The sequence below is a fragment of the Pygocentrus nattereri genome, chromosome 17 (assembly GCF_015220715.1).
Source record: "Pygocentrus nattereri isolate fPygNat1 chromosome 17, fPygNat1.pri, whole genome shotgun sequence".
Classification (NCBI taxonomy): Eukaryota; Metazoa; Chordata; class Actinopteri; order Characiformes; family Serrasalmidae; genus Pygocentrus; species Pygocentrus nattereri.
The window spans coordinates 29050142-29064512 of record NC_051227.1 but is presented as its reverse complement, the minus strand read 5'-3'; the positions used below and the strand labels follow the sequence as shown (position 1 = coordinate 29064512).

At 37.8% G+C, this 14371-nt stretch overlaps 1 protein-coding gene and 1 long non-coding RNA gene across 2 annotated transcripts; one reads left to right on the top strand and one right to left on the bottom strand.

Annotated features, from left to right (window-relative positions):
* Window positions 1-5143: 5143 nt before the first annotated feature.
* On the bottom strand, window positions 5144-5607 carry LOC108440388. The gene is made up of 3 exons (XR_001858841.2): window positions 5508-5607; window positions 5332-5403; window positions 5144-5252 (listed from the first exon to the last, which is right to left on the bottom strand). It is a non-coding gene; the product is annotated as an uncharacterized LOC108440388 (long non-coding RNA).
* Window positions 5608-12814: 7207 nt separating this feature from the next.
* LOC108440374 (olfactory receptor 52K1-like) lies at window positions 12815-13789 on the top strand. Its single transcript, XM_017719214.2, has one exon. It carries the CDS (start codon window positions 12824-12826, stop codon window positions 13787-13789), a length of 966 nt encoding a protein of 321 aa, XP_017574703.1. The 5' UTR covers window positions 12815-12823.
* The last annotated feature ends 582 nt before the right edge of the window (window positions 13790-14371 follow it).

Genomic DNA, 14371 nt, shown 5'->3' with positions numbered 1-14371 from the left:
GGAAAACCCACATCACCGCCATTAGTTTCAGATCTATGGCAGCAGGTGTTACTGCTTTCCAGATGTAGATCACATGCCACCTTGAGTCTTTTGACAGCCCTAATGTGCCTGGCCCCAGCTGTTCTTTCACCTGCATAGGCATTGACCAGAATAACTGCACCCAGTGGTCCTGGTGGGCAGTGATGGGAGTAATGGTGTTGAAATAAACGGAGTTACTAACTCCGTTACTTTTTTCAGTAACGAGTAATCTAACTAATTACTCTGACTGTCACTATAACGGCATTGCCATTTCCGACAGCCCGCCTCCCTGGTAAGGTCTATGCAGGGGTACTGGAGAAGAGAGTCCGGCTTATAGTCGAACCTCAGATTCAGGAGGAACAGTGCGGGTTCCACCCTGGTCGTGGAACACTGGACCAACTCTTCACCCTCTCCAGGATTCTGGAGGGTTCATGGGAGTTTGCCCAACCAGTCCAAATGTGCTTTGTGGATTTGGAGAAGGCATTCAACTGTGTTCCCCTGTGATCCCCTTCTGTGGGAGGTGCTTTGGGAGTACAGGGTACATGGCTCTTTGCTATGAGCTATTCAGGCCCTGTACATACAAAGCAGGAGCTTGGTTCGCATGCTCAACATTAAAATGACAATCTGTGCACAAAGAGAGAAAACAAAACAGAATCTATTTCTTTTTGTTACACTTTACACAAATTTAGTCCACATCTGTTTTAATAAATTGGGCACATCCAAAATGTGCCCACCGACTACACTGGTCACACTGCACCTAAAAGAGAAAGCAAAATGTAATCAGAAATGTAAAACAATGAACCATACTGCAGTGTCGCACATTCGTTTCTACTATGTTTCATTCAAATATGAAGTTCTACATTTACTACCATGCATTTACTAAAGCCCATTTTATTTAATACGTACCATTTCAACCATGCTCTTGTTGGCATCTCCTTGCAACATCGTGCAAATTACACAGTAATCTTCTGCATTCCCTAAAAGCAATTTTTTCAGACACATGAATGATTATAATATTCCCACACTGTTCACCATGCAACTAATTATTTTAGACAAGATGTTTTCCAATGTGCAAGGTAAATAATGTGATCACAGTACTTTTTGCTGTAGTACTCATGAGCTTCGGCTACTAATTAAATTTGAGTGTATATAAGACAGGAAACAAACTAAAACAAATCGTTTTCCTAAGAAAATCACCTCGACATTTAAGGAGTGAACAGGCAATGTCCATCCGTGCAGCACTCACAGCAAGCGATGTGGTTTCAACTCCATCAATTCTACCAGTCAGAAGGAAATGTTCTGTAAACTATAAAAGAAATATTTCTTACTAAGATTAATTAATTATCATGAAAAATCCATACAGAGGAAACAGTAATTTAAAATCCTCAACCTTCAGTACTAAAACTCCACAACTACTTCCATCCCTCTGTCTGTTGTGCTGCATTGTCTTTATTTGCCACTTAGCTTTCTGCGAGTTATGTGCCATTGTCTTCAGAAAGTTCCTGTTTATTAATGGACACATGACACAATACTTTACAATATTACAATATTTTCAAGAAGAATAAAGCTTCAGTTGTGACAATGTTACCTCCAGTTACGCAGAAACTTGCGCTCATATGAGCATTCATTTCCAAGAGGGTCAATAAGCACCACAGTTTTTGCTGACATGTCGATAATCTAGAGTAAATAATTAGTGTGAGTATAAAATTCATACCCAGAAAATGACATGTAATTACACACCTGTCGTGATTATTACATATTTATTATACATTGTTAATGACTCCCTGAAAACATCCTGAGAGCCCAAAAAAGTACACTTTTATTAAGTGCATAATCATTTGTTGTTAATGAGACAGAGGTAATTGAAGTTATGCTTTTTTGTTAAATGTAATGTAACCCAATAAATAGCACTAAATGAAATGGGAAATGATGATGCAGTGACCACATGAAATGGGTAATATTACACCTTCATCTGTTTCCTGTCATAGGAAAAAACCCATAGATTGACATATGGCATTAAAATGAATCAACCTGGAAAATAATGGGATAAAATTTGACTACGGTTATCTGTAGTATTTTCACAGGAAAAATTAAGCTATTAAATCTTTTTTTTATTATATTTACTATATTTTTGTTACATACATAGAATGGCTCAAGTACTACATAAAATAAAATCAAATATCTGAAGAAAGGTAGACAATTTATTTTGTTATTTTTTCATGAGCACTGATTTTAGGCTGAGAAACAAAAAAGTACTCTTAAAAATGTCTAAAGTTTTTATATATGCACTGTACAGTATTTGTAATACATACATTATAGTAAGTAAAGAGATACTTAGTTCAGACACACCACTAGAATCCAGTGTGCACCAGTGTTTACAGGACACAACCAAATGTCCTCAAATGCAAACTTCATCTGTATGAAAAACATTAAAAGCATGTTAGTGATTGTTTTACAAGTCAGCAATAATACTTTTTTGTATATTATAACTACCTTTGTAAGACATCTAAACTGTCCAGCAAACAAAGATGAAGCAATGACAGCATCCATATGGTGAACAGACTTCTGTCAACAAGAGTACAAACATAATACCTACATGTGTAAAGCAACACACCAGTAAACACATAAATCAAAACGTTATACTTGCCTGTTTGTCTTTAATGAGGGACTGAAGGTATGCATCTATGACCTGCATTAAAACAAATGTTAATCGATGTAAATCTGTATATTACAAACAGCCAATTTCTTACTTCACTCTTCTTACAGCCACCCTTACTTCATCTGACAGCCAGCCATTTCCCTGTAGTGACCGAAAAGAAGTGTCATATAATTTATAGGGACCAACAACTGCTTCCACTTGTCCATGATCCTTTAAAGACCAGAGCTTCATTACTGAAAATAAATTAGAAAACAATTAGTACATATAACAGAATAATAATAATATTATAATAATAAGCTTAGAAGACAAGCCAGCAGGCCAAATGTAAAGTACTGTATAGATAATATCTGAATTTAATATAAATTATGCAAACAATGAAGTGGAAGCAAAGAATGTGGACATAACTAAAAATGTGAGCGAAGATTATTGAAGAGTTCATTTCTGACACAAACCTCCATTTGCTGTTTGTGTTAAAATTCAATTTTAAAGTTAATTTAGAATACACAAGAACTTTCTGTAATACAGCCTAGCTGTTTCTCTTGTCCCAGATTTTTAAAACTATGACAATTTCTTTGTGCAGTAAACATAAATTTGTTTATTGTGATTGTTGTATCAATTAATTACCACTGTTTTAAAGTTATTATGTCCAATAGTGCAAAGTATGGCCAACGGGCCAACGGGCCAACAAGAAAGGGCCAACAGGCCAACACGAAAGGGCCAACGGGCCAACAAGAAAGGGCCAACAGGCCAACTGGAAAGAAAAGCTAAACTGGCAAGAACTTGACCAACCGGTCAAATGATGTGAATTACAACTTTAAAACCTTCTTCTTGTAGACTTCTCTTAACAGTAGGCAGTGGGGAGTGAGTCTTCAGTTTGGTTTCTTCAGGTCTTTTGGTTATGTTTAATTCTTTTACAATTTTATGTTTCTGGTCCGTTTTCTCCTTTGCATAATGAATAACAGAAGGCCTTTCCAAAACTGGATTCTGTTTTTCAGAATGGGAAGGTACCTGTGGAGAACTGTCATTATCGCTGGCTGTTTGCAGATTACTGTTATCTGAAGAAATCTTGTCAGCTAAATGCTTCCCATGGGTATGAATTGGGTGATTGTCGTTCAACACTTTGGGCATATCTTTGCTTCTCGATAAATATTGGGAGTCAGAGCTTCTTCTGTATGGTTTGATGTGGTCAGTATTGTATTTATTTTTTAATGTTGTTCCTTCTGTGTTCTTAAGAGTAACAAGCTTCCCACTTATCGTTTGAATGACAAAAGGTCCAAAGAAATCTGGTTCAATTCTTCCTCCTTTTCTTCCACGTTCCTCATATTTAAAAGAAGGACTTCATCTCCAACATTATAAACAATGTTTGAGTACTTCTTCTGTACTTTCCTGGCATAGGCTGCCTTTTGTTTCTCCTGGGACATGTGAATGTTGTCTTCTGTTGTTTTCTTGATTTCCTCCATCATTTTCATTTTGGAATCTAGATACTTACTGTAACTAGATTCTGTAGGTAAAATACTGGTGGAAATCTATAATGAAAACAATATCAAATGCTGCATAAATTATTGTGATCAAAAACATTAAAATAAGACAAATAATTTATTGTACTTCAAATAGAATGGTGTCATTAATTTAATAAAATCATAAAACAACATTATTTATGAGAAATACAACACTCGAGCAACACCTTACATATTAAAGACTACCATTTATGTTTATGGAAATGTAGCATGATGGTTAAACAGAAAAAAATATATAGCATATTTACAAATTTACAAATGAAAGTCATTTACTATATCCATAAAAAGTATAGCTATGCCAAATTAAGATAATGCATGCAACAAAATCACTTACTGGAACCTCCACAGGAACTTCTGCTGGGAAAACTGCTTCTCTTCCATACATCAGAAGAAATGGTGAGTGTTTTGTAGTAGTGTGGACTTTTGACCTCCAGATAGATGTCCCAGTTGTCTTGCTGCTCATTAACCATTTTTTTCAGAGCTCTATAGTGTACACATTTATTAACACTATAATTCCCATTTCATGTATAGTAAATATTAAGAAAATGAGTAATGTTACCGTTTTATGTTGTCATTGGTCTTTTCATCGAGGCCATTTGTTTGCGGATGATAAGCAGCTGTCATACTTCTTTCAATAGATAGCAACTCACAAAGGCTCTGGTTTAGCTTAATCTTTAATAAAATACATTTAGAAAGTAAACAGCATTAAATGTATGACTACTGTAAGGCTACTGTGAACATTCAAGAAATACAAAAAGTGATGTAATGAAAATTTGTAATGAACATTCTAACTTCTAACTAAAATATGATTAATATGCACTTACTTCATTAACAAATTCTCTTCCTTGGTCTGAGAGAATACGTTTGGGACATCCATGTCTGTATATTACTAAGCAGAGATTTTTTCCAACCTCAGCCGCACATTTACTTCTCAAAGGGAAGGCTTCAACCCACTTTGAAAAGTAATCTGTGACTGTGAGAATGTACTGGAAGCCACTTGTGGTTTTTGGTAATGGTCCTGTTAAGTCAATTCCAAGAAGCTCCCAGACAGCAGACACCTACAAAATAAAAAACATAGCTTCAATATTTAGTTTTCTATGTACAGTTGCTAAAAACTGTAATGTTTCATATGTTTACCTTAATACACTGCAATGGCTGAACAGCAGTCAAAGGTTTGCCAACTTTTTGACATTTGTCGCACTCCAGTACCTTTTATGACAAGTGTCAGATATTTAGATTGTATTATATTAGATTGTATTGTATTATGTATTAGATTGTATTATATTTAGATTGAAAAATACAGAAACACATACCCAGTTATCAATATCAACTGACATCCCCTGCCAGTAAAATCTGGAACATATGGCATTTCTCGTCTTTATAATGCCAGTATGTCCACCCATGGGAGAGGAATGAAACTCCTTAAACAAGTTCTTAGCTTCCTCTTTGTTTTTAATTTTTAAGTTTTTTTTCCATTAAAGAGTTCTCCATCTGCAGTGACAAATAAAACATTTTAATGGCATGTATTCAGATAACATATTTATGAGAGATCTGATTACAGAGCCAGCAATTTTATGCCAGGTGTTTCCTTCAAGCTTTTTAAGATCAGTGGTATTGAAAGCATGCGCAGCAGGACAGTGTTGGACTCTGTCTGGGCTGCCCTTTGTCATCGATTCTATTCATAATTTTTATGGATAGAATTTCTAGGTGCAGTCAGGGGACGGAGGGTGTCTGGTTTGGTGGCGATACACGTACAAGATGAAATTCGTAACAAAGAGTTTCAAATAACTATACCTCAGGATTCAAAAATTCATAACCAACTACACCACCCAGGGAGTTTCACCCTGAGAATCAGGTTAGCACCCAGGTTCGTTAAGACCAAAAAGGCAGAGACATAAATTAACAATAACAGACAGTTTATTAACACAGTTGCAGGTACACTCGTGTGCGAAAACACCTGCAGGAGAAGTCAACTGGTATAACCTTAAAAACAAAACACTGTATTATAACAATTAAAATAGTAGTTAATGGCTAATAGTTATTAGCAAAACTAAAACTTGTCATGCTCAGTACTAAAAAGGCACAGAGGCACTGGGAGGAGAGAACTGGTATAAATCAAAATCACTACAAACAAGTGCAAATTCCAATGAATCAAACAACAACAAAAATAAACCAGTGAAAACACCAAAGACTCCAAAGAACTCAGGCTCAAAGAACCAGCCTCTTCACACCCAGGGCCTTCAGCTCATAAAACAAATCCAAAAAAGACAAAAGTAAATCCAAAAGTATTAAAACAATAATAATAATAAGGAGCAACAAAAAAATATACTAGAGAACAACAAATAATAATAATAATAATAATAATAATAATAATAATAATAATAATAATAATAATATCCACAGCACACTGGCTGTAGTCAAGCTGTACCAAATTATGGATACTCACATCCGTATTAAACCATTAGCTGTACCAACGCCAAAAATATACAGTCCACTGCTTTCAGCCCTCCAGTTACACAGATTTCAGTTGAAGCTGGAAAAGGCTAATTTAGCTGTTTGCAGATGATGTGGCCCGATTGGGGACATCAGGCCGTGAACTTCAGCTTTCGCTGGATCAGTTTGCAGCCGAGTGTGAAGTGGCCGGGATGAGAATCAGTACCTCCAAATCTGAGGCCATGGTTCTCAGGCGGAAAAGGGCTAAGAGCCCTCTCTGGGTCAGGGATAAGCTCTTGCCTCAAGTTTAAGTATCTCGGGGTCTTGTTCACGAGTGATGGTAAAAGGGAGCGGGAGATTGACAGGCGGATTGGTGCTGGGTCAGCAGTGATGCGGGCTCTTTAACAGTCAGTTGTGGTAAAGAAAGAGCTGAGCCATAAGTTACAATCCCAGGCGTGGGACCCTTGGGACAGATTCTGCCCCTGAAAAACAGGGTTGAAAGGATGAGACAGAAGACATGGCTTGCTTTCACAAATGTCTCTCTGGTCTGAGAAATTTACAGACTATCACAGATAATCACAGCACAGCCAGCACTACACTGCCCCCTTTTGGGGAATAGCAGGGATACTTGCGTTCTATTACCAAGCTTAGTATTGACGTGCACTGAGAGGAGGATTAATAAGTCAGATTTAACAATATTTAACTAAAAACAACAGCAATAATAATAATAATAATAATATAAAGGGAACACAAACACAAAAGTGACCACACTTTGTGGGTGTCACACAAAGAACTGTCAACTGTAAAATAGAACTGCTCCAATTTAAACATTTCAGCAAAATACACCAATCAGGCATAACATTTGTGAGCGCCTCCTTGTTTCTACACTCATTGTCCATTTCATCAGCTCCACTTACTATATAGGTGCACTTTGTAGTTCTACAGTTACAGACAGTAGTCTGTAGTAGTGGTGCATTCTCAGCACTACAGTAACACATGGTGGTGGTATGTTAGTGTGTGTTGTGCTTGTCTGAGAGGATCAGACACAGCACCTCTGCTGGAGATCACCTCAGTGTCACTACTGGACTGAGATTTGGTTGGACTGATGAAGGACTAAAGCATGATTAGATCATCGCTGTAAAGCAAAAGATGTTGTCTCTGGCTTTACATCTTCAGGGTGAACCAACAACCAACAATCTATTAAATACATTTAATAGAGTGGACAGTGAATGGACACAGTGTTTAAAAACTCCAGCAGCACCGCTGTGTTTGATCCACTCGTACTAGCACAACACACAGTAATACACCACCACCACGTCAGTGTTACTGCAGTACTGAGAATGATCCATCACCCAAATAGTACCTGCTCTGGGAGGGTCCATGGGGGTCCTGACCACTAAAGAACAGGGTAAAAGGGGACTAACAAAGTATGCAGACAAACAAATTAACTACAGTCTGTAATTGTAGAACTACACAGTGCACCTATATAGTAAGTGGAGCTGATAAAATGAACAATGACCATAGGAAACAAGGAGGTGCTTGTACAATTATGTCTGATTGGTGTGTGTACAGACATTCACATTCAGAGTCTTTATTAAACTTCAGCAACACTTTAGCCTCAAAATCCTCATCATTGACCCTGACTCTGTTTGGGGTGAGAATCAGGCCTGAAAAATCTCTTCACTGCTGCGGAGCTGTGATACTCACGAGTCAACGATGATGATGATGATGATGATGATGATATATATATATATATATATATATATATATATATATATATATACACACACACCACAGGTTGGTTGTCAGTTAGAGGAGAAAGAGGAATTTTGGAGGAAGATGGATGAAGTGGTAGATGGTGACTCTAGAGAGGAGAGATTAGTGATTGGTGCAGACTTCAATGGACATGTTGGTGAAGGGAACAGAGGGGATGAAGAGGTGCTGGGTATGTATGGTGTGAAAGACAGAATTGCGGAAGGTCAGATGGTTGTAGATTTTGCAAAGAGAATGGAAATGGCTGTGGTGAACACGTATTTTCAGAAGAGGGAAGAACACAGGGTGACATGCAAGAGTGGAGGGAGGTGCACACAGGTGGATTATATCCTTAGCAGGAGATGCCGCCTAAAGGAGATTGGAGATTATAAAGTGGTGCCAGGGGAAAGTGTAGCAAGACAGCATAGGGTGGTTGTCTGTAGAATGAGATTAGAAACAAAGAAGAGGAAGAGAGTGAAGACAGAGCCAAAGATTAGATGGTGGAAGCTGAAGGAGGAGGATGGTTGCAGGCAGTTCAGGGAAAAATTGCAACAGGCCCTTGGGGGCAGTGAGGAGCTACCAGAGGACTGGGAAACTACAGCTAAGGTGGTGAGAGAAACTGGCAAGAATGTGTTGGGTGTTTCGTCTGGTCAGAGGAAAGAAGACAATGAAAGTTGGTGGTGGAATGAGGAAGTCCAGGAGAGAATTCAGATGAAGAAGGCAGCTAAGAAAAAGTGGGATAACCAGAGAGATGAAGGAAGTAGGCAGGAGTACTGTGAGGCTAGTCGCATAGCGAAAAGAATGGTGGCAAAGGCAAAGGCTCAGGCCTATGATGAGCTGTATGAGAGACTACACAGTAAAGAAGGAGTAAAGGACTTGTATCGTTTGGCTAAACAGAGAGATAGAGCTGGTAAGGATGTACAGCAGGTTAGGCTGATAAAGGATAGAGAGGGAAATGTACTAGTGAGTGAACAGAGAGTGATGAGTAGATGGAAGGAGTACTTTGAAGAACTAATGAATGAGGAAAACGAGAGAGAGGAGGACAACGGGGGGAGAGATAGTGGATCAGGAAATGCAGAGAATTATTAAGGTGGAAGTGAGGGCAGCTTTAAAAAGGATGAAGAATGGAAAGGCAGTTGGTCCAGATAACATACCTGTGGAGGTATGGAGATGTTTAGGAGAGAAGGTAGTGGACGTTTTAACCAGGTTGTTTAACAAAATCCTGGAGAGTGAGAGGATGCCTGATGAGTGGAGAAGCAGTGTACTGGTCCCCGTTTTAAAGAACAAGGGTGATGTGCAGAGCTGCAGTAACTACAGAGGTATAAGGTTGTTGGGCCACACCATGAAGGTATGGGAAAGAGTTGTTGAAGCAAGGCTAAGACGAGAGGTCCAGATCAGTGAGCAGCAGTTTGGTTTCATGCCCAGAAAGAGTACCACAGATGCAATTTTTGCATTGAGAGTGTTGGTAGAGAAGTACAGAGAAGGTCAGAAGGAGCTACATTGTGTCTTTGTAGATCTAGATAAGGCAAATGATAGGGTGCCAAGAGAGGGGACTGTGATACTGTATGAGGAAGTCAGGTGTAGCTGAAAAGTATATTAGGGTGGTGCAGGACATGTATGAGGATAGTGAGACAGTGGTGAGGTGTGCAGTTGGAGTGACAAATGGTTTCAAGGTGAAGGTAGGGTTACATCAGGGATCAGCTTTGAGCCCCTTCTTGTTTGCAATGGTGATGGAAAGGTTGACAGATGAGGTCAGGCAGGAGGCTCCATGGACCATGATGTTTGCAGATGACATTGTAATCTGTGGTGAGAGTAGAGAGCAGATGGAAGAGAATCTGGAGAGGTGGAGGTTTGCACTGGAGAGGAGAGGAATGAAGGTCAGTAGAGATAAGATGTAATACGTGTGTGTGAATCAGAGGGAGGCAGGTGGAAAGGTGAAGATGCAAGGAGTAGAGGTCGTAAAGGTGGATGACTTCAAATATCTTGGGTCAACCATCCAGAGCAATGGACAGTGCAAAAAAGAGGTGAGGAAGAGGGTGCAGGCAGGATGGAGTGGGTGGAGATGGATGTCAGGGCTGATGTGTGACAGAAGGATAGCAGCAAGAGTGAAAGGGAAGGTTTACAAGACAGTAGTGCATTCCTGATATGATGTATGGTTTGGAGACTGTGGCTCTGTCTAAAAGACAGGAGGCTGAGCTGGAGGTGGCGGAGATGAAGATGCTGAGATTTTCGTTGGGAGTGACAAGGATGGACAAGATCAGAAATGAGCAGATCAGAGGGACAGTGAAGGTGGAGCAGTTTGGAGATAAAGCCAGAGAGGCCAGGTTGAGATGGTTTGGACATGTGTTGAGGAGGAATAGTGGATAGATTGGGCAAAGAATGTTGGAGATGGAGCTGCCGGGTAGAAGGAGAAGAGGTAGACCTCAGAGAAGGTTTATGGATGTAGTGAAGGTGGACATGGAGATGGTTGGTGTGAAAGTAGAGGAGGCAATGGATAGGGCAAGATGGAAGCAGATGATCCTCTGTGGTGACCCATAAAGGGAGCAGCTGAAAGAAGAAGAAGACTTTTTCAGGCAACCCTCCCAAACAAATTGTGGTTATGTTGGTAGCGTTTGTAGTTTGAGAGATATTTTAACCCCAAGACCTAACTATAAAATTTCCCAGCTATAGTCCTTCAAGGTTTTCCGGCTACTCAAACCATCCTCCTCACTCTATGTAGAGTCATTGTAGACATACGTTCTCTTAATGGCTCTTTGCTGTAAACTTCCTGATTTTTGCCCTGATCATGGAGATGTTGTTTTATATTATTTTCTTGTAGTCATTTCCTGATATATGCAGCTCAACAACCTTTTGTCACATATCATCAGATTAAGTACTACATAGGGAGAGATTTTGAAGTATGTGACCACAGCTCACTGCCCTATCCCATGATTACACTTGAGCTGAAGAGCCATTTGAAGCCATTGTAAGTAAACGTAGCTTCAAATAAACAAACACACACATTTTTGTGTATAAGACCAAATACAGGGAATTTGTACTGAACTACCAAACCATTTTATCTGTTGTTTACAGTAATGGATATTGGGAGTAGTGTGTCCCAAGATGTGTGTACTTGCATGTTGAAAGTATGTATTTCTTTAATGGTCAAGTAGTATGTACTGGAAGAAATTTAGTACATACTGCTTAGGTACGCCATTTCGGATGCAGCCTAAGGGAATTTGGCCTTTGAGTCTCATCATATTTATACCCCAGTGAAACAGGAAGTCATGGCTGACCAGTTAAATGTTCCTAATCCTTCAGGTTAACTTAAAACATAAAATATGAAAGAGAATATATTTAAGTTAGATTTTACTTATCAGAATTTCTAGGAGTGGCATATATTGATTTGAGTAAAAGTATGTATTTCATGTAAAGATTTAGTTTTTTTCTTTCAATCATTGTACTTTAAATAAAGGTCAGATTTTTGCAAATGTTTTGAATTAATGCCTGTTTTGCTGTCTTTGGTTGTTTACCAGGGGTGCCAATGTTTGTGGAGGGCACTGTAAAAGAAAGCAGAAAAAAACATTTATATTGGGGCATGCTATGGCTCTTACAAAAACAACAGATCTAACTTCTGAATTTGTATTGTAATGTATAGACAGATATGATGAACAGACATCTCTTCTACTTACTGTAATTTATTTGTCTTTTAAAAATAAATGAAATTATTAACCACTGTTATTTATAAGGAAATTAATCATGAGCTAAAATTTCCTGATTGTGACAAAATGATGAAATACAGATGGGAGATGTCAGTGTCTTGTAGTACAGAGTCATCTCCTGAGAACAGAAGGTGCATATAGAGACAGCGGCACATGCAGAGCTGTAATAGAGTGTTAGGGAGGTAAAGATGATGCATAACAACCGTACCACAGGAGGGATTTCTTGATTTCTAATCTGTAGAGAAAGTAGTATATGTATTTTTCATTGTCATTGCAGTGTAGACTGTGGACTTTGTGTTTGATTTTGATGTGAAATGAGAAAATGTTAGAGGTGTTTTTCTCAAATGCAACTTTCTTTGAAAAGCAGTTGATTAGCTATTAATTTTAGTTTTTTACGTACAGGTACAGAGTATCATGCATCTTTAAAGTCAGCTAGATTCCTTTTTGTCTGTAACATTAACTATAGATCACTTTGCATATGAAATAGATTTGTATCAACCTAGAGCAATACATTTTCAAACATAAGAGAATAATAGAACTTTACCAAGTAAACAGATTACACTGCTTTATTAAAGTAGCTGGCATACAGACTAAAACTAATTTTTAAAGTGTAATATTTATATTATATTATAGTTACTGATCTGCAAATCTTGTTTTAATGCATGCATAAAGCCAGCATGTTTTTCTGAGTCATATTTATTTATATTTTTATCACCATTTGAGAAACTAGGACATCGAGCACCATGCAAAATCTTCCTGCACAGAATTTTTCATTTATAACTTTCAAGTTCAATGGTTTCTATGATTTGGGAGAATGGAGGCCTTTTTTATCCATTCCATATTTCCTTATGTTTTTGTTGTCAACAGTGTCGAATTCTATTCTTATATATTTAATTATATCTCAGAAAGCTCTGCACTCCCCAATGTGTGTGCTGATTGGTCTGATGGCCGTGGTGGACCTGTTTTTGCCAATATTTTTTGTGCCACACATGTTGCTCAGCTTTTTATTTAACTTGAATGGGATTTCACTTTCTGGCTGTTTAATACAAATGTTTTGTATTCATTATGTTGGTACATTTCAGTCTACTTTACTATTGTGTATGGCTGTGGATCGGTTCTTTGCTATATGCAGGCCACTTTATTATCACAAATATATGCAAATACCCAACTTTCTAAAGTTTGTTATTGTGCCACTAATCAGAAATGTGATCTTAATTACCACTATGGTTTCTTTGGCTGGAAAATTGCAGTTTTGTATGAAAAATGAAATAGATCACTGTTTTTGTGAGCACATGGCGTTGGTTCAGCTGGCCTGTGGAGATATTTCTATTAACAACATAGTGGGACTTTCAGCTGCTTTTTTAATACCAACTGCAGATGATGTTTTTTTTATTTTATCTTATTTCATAATACTTGCATCTGTACTAAAATCTGGAAGGTCTCACTTAAAGGCTATTAACACTTGTGTTACACACCTAATTGTCATGGCAGTTGCCTTAACTTTTGCCTTGATTGCCTTTATGTCCTACAGAATAAGAAATAATTTTTCTTCCAGCATTCGTGTCTTTCTGAGTACAATGTACTTACTCTTTACAAGCTGCTTCAACCCAATTATTTATGGTGTAAGAACAAAAGAAATTAGAGAACAGTTTCTTAAATTTATGAATCGAATGAAGATGTTACCACAATGCTATAATAATGCAGATTAAAGCATTATATATATAATTAATGAGGACAGTTGTAAGTGGAGCTATAACGTAGGAGAAATGTTAAGCTTTGATATTTCATCAGCGTTCATAATTGTTTGAAAAGAAACATACATAACTAGATGGTGTCATTTACATACCACCATCACCCCCTGAGAAAAATAATCCTCGCAGCAGTTAAAAACTTAAAGAAACATTATCCAAATAAAATCATATTCTTCCAGAGATTTATTTGTTTTTGTGATTTCTTTTACTCTTTCTTTTACACTTTAATAACGTCATAGTTCAAGTAAAATATTTACATCTACACATACATTTACATTCAATATTTACATTTACATTTTCTATAAAAAAAATTAATCCAGTCTCCTTTGCATTGTATCATCTGTTGTATGCAAAATCACGCATAAAAGACCAACTAGGTTTTGCTCAGTGACAAGTTACCGTTAGCCCTCCATGCTACACTATATTAACAAAAGTATTGGGACACGTACACATTACACCTACAGAAGCTTTTGACATCCCGTTCTGAATCCATTAATATGGAGATGGCCCCCCTTTTGCCGCTATAACAGCTTTCACTCT

Excerpts from the sequence above, each read along its gene's own strand:
- LOC108440374 (XM_017719214.2), top strand. The coding sequence starts at position 12,824 with ATGCAAAATCTTCCTGCACAGAATTTTTCATTTATAACTTTCAAGTTC.